This window comes from Acanthopagrus latus, chromosome 22 (genome assembly GCF_904848185.1).
Source record: "Acanthopagrus latus isolate v.2019 chromosome 22, fAcaLat1.1, whole genome shotgun sequence".
In the NCBI taxonomy this organism is placed as follows: domain Eukaryota; kingdom Metazoa; phylum Chordata; class Actinopteri; order Spariformes; family Sparidae; genus Acanthopagrus; species Acanthopagrus latus.
The window spans coordinates 12562916-12573879 of NC_051060.1; the positions used below are offsets into that span (position 1 = coordinate 12562916).

The window sequence follows — 10964 nt, forward strand, 5'->3', positions numbered from 1 at the left end:
CAAAGTGAGCTTACATGCTCTTAGTTAAACTATTAGAATATAGTTGTGCAATCTGAAAAGCAGCCCAGTCGCCTCAGTCTGTGAACAACTAACACAACTTTGGACTCTCAAATTGCGTGCCGTATACGTTTGTGGCCGAGTTTGCATGCAGGTGATGCAACAGTCATTCCCACGGACGAAAGAAGATGTGTGAGAATGCAACGCGTAAAAACTGGGTGGGAAAACATTTTGGATCTCAATAAAATATATAACAAAGAATTCTTACATATTATATCTTTAAAGTATGTATCATAGCTAACAAACGTCATGCACTTAAGTCATCTTTTCCCCTAACCCTAACCAAATAGCAACCATTTCTATTGTAGATACCATGACGACAAAGGTCACCTCAATGGGAAGGACTGAATTTTCTCTTGCACGCAAAATCGGACTGGGCGTATACACTGCACGCTTTGAGTATGTGTAAAGTTGTGATATTTGTAAGGAGACTGATAAGGTTGATGAAAACATGACAAGCAACAAGTAAATAATATATGTGTGTGTGAGATATATACTCCATATACACACATATATATATATATATATATATATATATATATATATATATATATATATATATATATATATATATATATATATATATATACACACAGGAAAAAACTATGGAAAATAGTTCATAGTGATTTGTACAAAATACATCAGTGAGGTCTGAAAGGGTCAGCAGGGAGGCCTAGTGGTTAGAGACACTTTAACATTAGTTACAACTGTCCTGTCCTTCAACAACACATTGAAGCCAAACCTGCTCATTCATTCACCATCAAAACAATCAGTCAGCGTTTAATACTTAACAACCAAAGATTCCTTTTGGAAAGTCTTTTTGGAAAAAGTGGATTAAAGATTATCCCATAAAATATTTCTGAGGTGGGCATTATGTACAGTAAACACACCCCAAGTCCCCCTTAAAAACATATCTCACAGTGTACTTTGTCCCTTTTTCATATGAGAACATGAAATTCTGTCTTATAAACAACAAAGAAAAAAAACACTGAATTCAATATAATGATATTTAACATTGGAATTCAGACATGCAGCGCTGCACGTGTATTTCTGTCCCTGTCTTTAAACAGCAACAGTTTGTGAAGCGAGCGCTTCTTAAACAACCATTAGCGCTTCTCAGTGACATCAGTAATGATGTTAGTCCTAAATGATTTGTGCTTAGCTAATGGAAGTTAAATACACAGCTGGAGACTGCAGCACCAGGCTCTTCAGTGTCAGAAAGCAGCAAACATCAGGAGTCGTGCCTCTCTTTAGAACTGTGTGCCCGTGATGTCCACATCCAATCTAGTACCACAGTAGCAGGGCCCTCCCTCACCACATGGTGCACACAAGTGGACTTGACCTTGATGCATGAAGTCCTCCTGATTCAGATGGAGCTCCTGCGTTTATTGAGTCTTCTGTAGGTGTTGATGCTGTGCAGACCAGTGGAAACTGAGCTGATGCCTGAGTGGCGCTGCAGGCTGCACACGCAGCCGTTAGAGTGCAGGGGGTTGGAAAACGCCTCTCCCTGCTCCATGTAGGTGTCCGAGGTGGAGAGGTCACGTGGGATGATCATGGGTATGGAGTATTGCAGCTTCTCTCGACTCTTGTACCAAAGGCAGGAGCACATGGACTGGAAGTGGAGCACCTCAGCGTAAACGTTACGTAGACCCCGGCTCGCTGCTCCTCCCCCGCTACCTCCTACAGCGCTTCCTCCGCCGCAACCAGATGGCGTGGAGGAGGAGGAGGCCGGGTCTACCGAGCAGTGGATGTGTCCACCCGCCTGACCATTATGAGCGAGCAGAGCCCTCTGCTCAGCATCCCGCTTCTCGTCCTCGGCGTTCATGGTCATGAACCGCAGAACTGCCAAGTTGAGGAAGGCTCCGATCACAGCCAGGCCCGTCAGGATGTAGATGAAGCTGAAGGCCACATACTCCGGCTTGGTCTGCAGAGCATGCTCACTCTGCAGCGCCACATAGTCCCCGAAGCCAATGGTGGTGAGCGTGATGAAGCAGTAGTAGTAAGCATGAAAGAAGCTCCATCCCTCAAAGTGGGAGAAGGCTAGCGCCCCTACGCACAGCGTGCTCATGCAGGATATGAAGCCGATGATCACCATGTTGACCATGGAGACCTCAGTACGCCTCATGCCAAGGCACTTCTTCAGCCGGTGGAGCAGGTACCTGACGAAGGTGTTGATGCGCTCACCGACGCTCTGGAACATGACCAAAGTGAGAGGGATGCCCAGGAGGGCGTAGATCATGCAGAACACCTTCCCTCCATCTGTGCTGGGGGCTGCATGGCCATATCCTGAGGGGAAAAGGGAGAAAGGAGCAGGGTTACTAGGGCAGAACTAATTAAATCTGCAGTGCAGAGGACAAGGGTCTGAGAAAAGAAGGCTGGAGGCTGGGAAAGATGGTCAAACCAAGAGCAGACAGATATAAACGATTTGTATTCTTCAAGCAGCACTTCTGATAAATTCAAAGACTTTTTCATTTCACAGCGGCAGAATGCAATTGGAGATGAGAATGCACTGCATTGTGATGGCAGGAATGACCAAGTATTGATGTCGTGTATGGGAGAGAGAGCTTGAATAATTTATTGACAATCGGTCTCCGTGGAGTGGCTCCAGCTAATGAGTACTTTTGCACCTAATTAGTCCCTGTACATTTTTCCAAACCAAACAAACACCACAAGTGCAAGCTGCATAGGAAATGTTTTGTTTTTGTTTATCTAATAAATTCACTTTTCACCCTGCAGTTAAACCTTTGCATTATGAAACCCTGACACTCAGCACAACAAATAAAGTCAGCCATGTGGTTTGTGAGGGCTCCACTGAGTCCTCCGAACAGTGACACAGCCCAAAAATCCTCCCAAAGCTCAAAGTTAATTAGGCAGCTCCATGGCACAGGACATATGAAAGTTTGAAGGAGAAAGCTTTTTAAAATGTTCCTCCTATGAAATGCACAATGGCTGATGAACTATTTACTCTGTCAGAGGCGTCTTCACTCACTGAAACGGCCACGTGTAGAATACTATCGAGTGCTCACCACCAGCACCATCCAATTTCAGATATGGCATGACTCATCCCGGCTAAGTGATTCTGCACTCACGCAACGGTGGGGCTCATGAATTTCAGGACAGATTTGAGTCTCCTCTGCGGCACATTTCAGCCCAAGTGTCAACCTTTTGTCGCATAACGTCATCCTCTAGCTCCACAGTTGTCCCACAGGATATGGCGTCCTTGCACGCAGCATCATCCTCGCCTGAAACATATTCCCCACACGTGGACCCGTCGTACACGGGAGCTGAGAGATGATGTCCCCGATAACAATGGGATCAGCGAATGGAAAAGGGTGACCAATAGTTTGAATGTAATTACTCGGGAGGGGTTGATTTAATTCTTCGGGCTCTGGTTTTATTGTCACACTGATCTGTGAGGGTTGAGCCATCTGTCTGTCTGGTGCCAAATCTGCTTAAAGCTTTCCCAGTTGTGCCGCCAAAATGAGAGCCATTACAACTGATGTATCTGCCTGTGGAAGGAAAAACCTGACCCGCTGAGACACTCTTAGCTTCTTAGTGCCGTTGCTTATTTTTATTCTCGTCTCCACAAGGAAATATTGCGGAGAGATGACTAGAGAGATGATCTTCTGGTGAGTCGTCAGTTTTACCAGAAACTGATCGTTTGGCCAGTTAAGGATCTTAACGACGACCTTGTAGAACTGTGAAACTGTGACGTACCCCCACAGTTAAATTAACTCAGTGGATCAACGCGTGGCTTCTCTGGCTTTGGTGCTAGCCCCCCCACTCTGCTTCTGCTTAGCTTGTTTTTGCATGACAGAGGCTTCATGGTTCTGGTGCTCATGCTAAAAAGGCCACACTGAGCAAGATACTCGAATGGAGAAGGCAAGATAAGCGGTGCAGTTCAATTGATAGGTTTTCATGGCAGTGATAGTCTGGGGGACAAGAGGGAGGGAGATCATTGGGACCACTTTGCCCACAGCCAACTGCTTCTTTTTGGGATCCACACCCCTGGGTGCCCTGGTAGTGGGCTGGAAAACCGGAGGGAGGGAGGATGTCAGTTGGCCACAATTTAATCATGTTTCACGAAAGAGACAAGAATTAGCTAGCTAACTGTATGTTCAGAGGTTGTCTGGTGGAAACGGCTGCGTTTGTCATGTGGTTGGATTGTAAAATGAGCTGTAGTCCTGGTAAACACACCGACCCCTTCAGCTAGGTTTGCAAACCAGCCTGTCTGCTTCTTGCCTCGGCCTGGAGAGCATGAGCAGACCCCTGAGGGGAGCAACTGACGACCGGGGACTGAGGCTGAAGTGGTCGGTGTGTTTACTGGGGAAACTACAGCTCATAAACCGCCGTCTCAGAAAGGCAATATAAACAGACACAACCAGACCTGCACTATGAGTCACTGGTCTGAGCCAAGCATAGAGAACACAACCATCGAGGGGATCAGAGGCTGAGTAGGACAGGTCTTGCAAGAAAATCAGTGTGATTCATAACACTTTCAGATACCATGTTTCTATTTGTTAGGAAAGGAGTAGTTGTTGAAAAAAACTCTAGACTGTGAAAGAACCAACATTATTCAACCCTTGCATGAATGCAAATTAGTCAGACTAAGAGTTCACTCCCAATGAGTTGAACTTTTTTATTATAAGAGGAAGACTGTGTTATTTCTTATTTCTAGTTGCTTACAGAATAGCATGAGGAAGTGCTGTGTACATGTCCAGAGTTATTACAGTGGGCCTAAATATTCTAAACCATTCATTATAGAAAGAGCAGGCCAGTGTGTTCAGGTGGGCACAGAGGCCGAGCTGCAGGTCTGTCAGGAGCTGTCAGCAGCAGGGAGCAGCCTATCGAGACATGGGGACGACCGGAGTGACAGCGGCGCTCGTCAACTGCGGACGCGAGTGCCAGAGGTGACAGGGCCAGCAGTCCCACCGCCGTGTGAGAGAGCGGCCCACATGACAAGCTCATCCTCCCCTCTCTTCCCCGAGCCTCACCCGCTTCCCACAGCACTGACAAAGTTAGCATGAGACAGGACGTCTCCACGGGTTGTCCTGGCACGTAGGGGATAAAGCCACCAGGGCTACTCGCTCTGTTTACATGGATTACAGTCACTGCTAGTGGCAGAGAAAAAAGTGCAGCCTCACCTCTCTGAAAGGTGAAAAAAACAACGGACCTAAGAGGCTTGATTGACATCTGAAGAACCCCAGACTCTTGCACCAGCTGTCTGAAGCTGACGCATTAATACTGAGCACGTGCAGCTGCAGCTATTTGAACATATTTCATGGATAGATGGGGGTGGGGGGGGGGAGACAAAAAACACAGAGGAGACATCTGGGGAATTACAGATCAGGGTTTTCATAAGGAAACAGTTATTCCCTCTAAAATTAGCTCATTTTCTCAATTTGAGTGACGATTGTTGCAACATATAAAAGGAGAAACAAAAGACTTTGCCGCAACCCGCGGCTGATTTTCTTATAACCTAATTTCTGTAATTATCATGTGAATGAAAATATGAAAACTGCATAACACTGAAAGGTGATAAGAGCCCTTAAATTACTTATTAGGCATCACAAACAAGCAGGTGCGCCATACTTTAAACTCTCATTCCCTCCTCCCTGCTGCCTCTCATTAGCTAATTGTAATTTACAGCCAATCATTTAAGCTGAAGCCTCCAGCAACAGGCTAGTCCTAATTTAAAAATCATTTAACCGAGTAGGGAAAATATTCCCTGAAGTTATCTCTGCAATTTCTAAAGCACTGCCAGTATTTTTTCATTTGGGTTTAATTTCAAGTCCTCAAACACGTTATTACAATCTGATTCATTTAACAGTTCTGAATCCTCTTATGTTCTGTTCAGCAGATGGGCGCGCAGCTTTATTAAGCGCTAACCCTCAGTCAGATATTCTAAACCAAATGTCTGTTATTTTCCAGCGCTGCTCAGTCGTAGTGGTGTGCATGATATTGTTGGTGCTGGCTGTCGGTTTCACCGCCGGGTCCAGTGGCCGGTAGCCTGCCCCCACAGACGACGGCTTCACTTCCTTTCAAGTGGGGTCTGCTCCAAAAACACAACATTACTGCATCCAAAGTCTTCATTACACTGATTAATTAGGTAGGGATGAAAACAGGCTTTGAAAATACATCAAAGAGCGGTATAATGTGCCTGTTAGGGCTCCAGCTCGCTGTCACTCAATTAAATTTTCATTGATTAGCAGGCACAATTTGTCCTCACCAACAGGATGAGGAGCACATCCCATTCATCCAGAAACATCACCTCTCCTGATGCGGCAGGACGCTCAGAGAGGCAGCGCATTTATCAGGAATTTATAACAAGGGGAAGCTGTTGGAACCAGTGTGTGTCTCAGAACTGTCCCCGACATGCGATACAATGTGCGCACTGGTGTGATTACATCACGTTATGAAACATGGCGTGTTATATACACATACACTGTATCAGACATGTCTCCACGGCGTCTCCGTAGAGGAAACTTCGGTATGTGGACTCAGTAACAGAAATGCTGGTGGCAGCATCGCTCTGCGGGGTTCAGTGACTGATAATGTCCTCAGACATCTCTGCGCCCTGGAGACCAGCCAGCGCCACGCTCTATAATACACTCATCAGTGTGTGTGTGTGTGTGTGTGTGTGTGTGTGTGTGTGTGTGTGTGTGTGTGTGTGTGTGTGTGTGTGTGAATGGTCGTGTGTGTGTGGTGCAGGCTTTAATTCCAGACTGAGAGGCAAAGGTGAAAACAGTAGCCTGCTGGATTACAGGTAGAAAGAAAAGGATAGCATCTCACGTGGCTAATTACTTTTGGAAATAGTTCACAGTGTTTGCTGTTTTAACAACTGATGTCTTGTATGTGTTTTTGAACCCAGTTTTCTCTAGTGCAAATTTGTCTTTCATCTTTATGGCTTCAACCCGACATAAACTAATGCGCACTTGGGGAGTGGGCTGTTTGGCAACAGGCCATCATATATAATCAATGGAAAAAGTGGTACGCACCATATGAAAAGTTGAAAATACTATTTATAACATTATATTTCTAAAAACGTCGAGAAAAACAGGAAAACAGTGGTTTTGTTAGCAGCACCTTGTGGGCATGCATCTTGATGGCAGCTTCTAGGTCACTGCGTAAACAAAACAGAGCTGGAACGAGCTGTTAAAAAATGTAGATTATGTTGTGAGACTTTGCGAAATAACATGATTTGAAGTCCGTATTTTAAAGATGTATTTGAACTCTGATCCATAACACAGTATTGTTTTTGTTGCTAACTGTCAGGTTCTACTTTTCGACACCACTGTAAATGAGGACGTGTCCTCAACGGATTAGTTCAACTTCATCGTTTTTATTTCTCCATTTGTTTTTACTCCATAGCAACTTTAAAAGACAGACGCATCTATAATACAGGCACAGACTTTGCCGCACATCAGCCGTTAGTTGAAAACTCTTGTTGAAGGGGATTAATCGGAGCACTTTACAGAATTTACAGCTCCGCCAACAGGACATGACCATCTGTGTGTCATTGTAGCGTTCAGTAAACAAATTCCTCCTGCGACGCTCTGAGGTGTTTCGCAGCATCACAATATTCGGCCGTATATGGCTACCCTAGTTCTTCAGCATACAGGTGGCCTGAGCAGACGTCCTGGATTGACGCCACTCTTATCTGCGTTTACGTCGTCGCTGAAATGCCGCGCAGCTCGGGGAATGTTCTGTACAAATGTGCAAATAAACACTGATCGTGTCATCTGCGTTTGGTGCGGGCTGTCTTCGAGCAGCGGCCCACTCTGCTTCCCAGCATGCCTTCTCCACAGCTCGCTTTCATCTCCAGCTGCGTCTGACCAAAGATGTCATTACACGACCCGACACACTGTAACTCTTGGCTGCTTGTGCGCATCGAGCGTTTCCATGGATGACACCCAAAGATGTCACATTAAAAGTCAACTGTGATCCTGTGTTTCCCACGAATCATGCCCCATTTCTGTAGACGTAGAGCCGCGGACCACCATCCATTCTCAGGCACAGACACCTCAAACTCCAGACGACCCTGTGATTGTTTATTCAGGGACTCAAACACAGCTCTGGTCCTCCCACCTCCCTCCATTACTCCTTCCGACTTTTGACCCACAAGGCCTAGCTGACAGCCGCTGTGTAATGTCCGTGTGTGTGTGTGTGTGTGTGTGTGTGTGTGTGTGTGTGTGTGTGTGTGTGTGTGTATGTGTGTGTGTGTGAACGGAAAGAATTCTTGGAATTCATTTTATCGGAAGAAAATATCAATATTTTTAAGTCAATGAGTGCAGTCATGAAAGGAGGAAGAATAAGAATGGTGGCTTCATTTATTTTCAGTTCAGAGAAATGGATTAGAAAGAAATCCTTCCTGCTTTTCTGCTGACTTGATGTAACGTCAGTGCAGTATTATTCAGAACTGAGAAGCTGTTGCAGAGGTGCAACATATGGTCTACCGTGGTGCCATCAGTTAATTAAATGAAACACAAATACAACTCAAAAACAGACCTTATGTTCTTCATATTCAGGGAAACTGTATTTGTGTCAGTGGTCTGTCATGTCTAAAAACATAAAACATGAAAAAATAAACCACAATAGACATAAATGACAATCATCTCTGGTCCATCACCTGTAAAGTTTCATATTTGGTAATACGTTTATGCAACCAAAACCACTTGATTATATTATTACAGTATTATTCTGGGGTAGAGCTCCATTTCTGGTCGGTGTCGTTGTAGTTATATCCTCTTATGTGTTGCTGTCACTCTCTACTTCCTGCTCACCTGTGTTCCCGGTGTTCTGTCTCCCTCCTGTGTTCCTGTGCTCCTCCCCAGTCTGATACCCTGCCAACACCTGTCTCACATCAGTCTCGTTAGCACCGCCCTGTTCCTAGTGTCCCTCCACCTGCAGCTCATTTCCTCATCCATTTAATTTGTATTTTCAAGCCCTGTGTTGTTCCCTCACTCTTTGTTGGCTTCTTATCAATTGTGAAGTGGTGAAATGATTATAATTTGTCAGATTCCCAAGGAGAGGAAAATGACTGTGTGAAATTTGGTCTATAGCAATTTTGGCTTTTCAGAGTCATATTTCAAAAATGTACTTTATCATATTCAGTAAATGTAATGATAGTCAGCTGTGTCAGCCTTTTCATTACCCTTTAGGTTGCTGTCAGCAGACTATAGTAAGAATAATCTCTCTAATCAAACTTTCATTATATGCACCGACAGTGAACAAGGAGCCTGTCCAGCCAGTACAAGAGCGAGAGAGAGCAACGCGGGGAGAGAAATAGCGGGATACGGGATGTATTCATCACAAGCAATCTGATGTAATGCCAGAGGAGACAGCGCATTGGCAAAGCGTCTGTCTGGGTTCACTTTAACTTGGTTACCCCTGTGTGGGCTCCAAATCGGGCCCTGGGAGCATGTGCTCTCGTCCAGCTCACAGCTGAGGCTCAAACATCACAGGCCCGAAGACCAAAGCGACCAGCGGTTAGATCAGAGAGCTGCGACTCGGCTGCCAGTGCCCCGAATGTACCTGCGTTGTCATCGTCATCGTCACGCAATATGCCCACAACGTCCACGCGTTATCTGCAGAAGCACTTCATGCTCCATCAAAAGCACCAATCTATCTCCGTGTGTGTCCGGCCGTCCTAGTCTTGTGTTTTGCTTTCACTGTGAAAAAAAAAAAATCCCTATCAGAGTCTATTTTCCAAAAGAACTCCGTAGGTTCCTTTTTAGGGGATATGAGAGGAAATCTTGGCAGGCCGCAGTTTTCCATGAGGTCAGTAAGCAAGGCATTCCCGGCTGAGTTTGAGATCTCTGGGAGGGTTGGCTAATTAAATAAATCACGTGATTTATGTACCTGATACACAGTTGATACGGACTTGTTTTAAATCACACAACACAGCTGGACTAAATCCGTGTTCACATAAGAAGAAACTGTACACAGCAGTAAGGGGGAGTGAGGGGAGGAGGAGGAGGAGGAGGAGGAAGAGAGGGCTGGGGAGGACAGGAGGGATGAAATATAAAAGGAAATAAAACGAGAAGAAATAAAACCTCTTCCGAATACATAACTCCACACTGCCTTAAATTTATAATAAGATCCATTAAAGCTAAAGATAGATGGAAGGAAGTCTTTCATTTGTAGTCATTGCTAATGTAGGTACTCCGAGTTGGGATTTCTTTCCAGGCTTTTACGAGGTCAACTCAAATAACAGACGTATCTGTTTCAAGGGCTCCATTTGGACTATCTGCTTTAAAAAGTGTGCCTGTGTGGGTACGAGCAGAGAACGAGTGAAAAGAAAGCGAGAACATGTTGTGTAATATGATACTGGAATTTCAAACAGTTTCTTCAGGGAATAGATGCTTATTCCCCGCAGTGCATACCGTCCTTTCACTGCCAAGAATGACAACACAAGTCCAAACAAGCAAGGATAGATTTACAGAATAATGACATGATGTCTGAGCCAATTATCTGACAAATTTCATATTGAGCCAAGTTAGATAAAAAAAAATAATGGATATATGATAAGTAAGCTAATAGCAATAGTAATTGTTGAAATAGCCAAAAGTATTTAATAAACAACTAGCGAATGGTAACGGAAACTCACTTACAATAGCCTTGTTACATTCAAATAATTGACTAATTATAGCTAGCTGCAATTAATGAATAAAAAGTCCAAGGAGCCAATTTTTAGAAATGCTAAAATATAAAGTGAAAACTGCTCATTATGACCCATATTGCCGTTTGATGTCAGGCGGCGACCTTTAGTGGCTGTAGTGATTATTATCGCCGCAAAGGAGGAAGTAAGTTGAAGTAGTATGAATGGCAAAAAAAAAAAATATATTATATAACTATATAAGTCGCACTTTTTTTCATGGTTTGGCTGGTCCTGCGACTTATACTCA

General features: G+C 44.5%; 1 protein-coding gene across 1 annotated transcript in view; it reads right to left on the bottom strand.

The window, feature by feature from the left end:
• Positions 1-658: 658 nt before the first annotated feature.
• Positions 659-10964, bottom strand: part of kcnk3a (potassium channel, subfamily K, member 3a) — a 30989-nt gene continuing 20683 nt past the window's right edge. Inside the window, exon 2 of the mRNA XM_037085469.1 lies at positions 659-2343. Coding sequence (XP_036941364.1) covers positions 1424-2343 — 920 coding nt within the window. The 3' untranslated portion in view covers positions 659-1423. The remainder of the gene's footprint in view (positions 2344-10964) is intronic.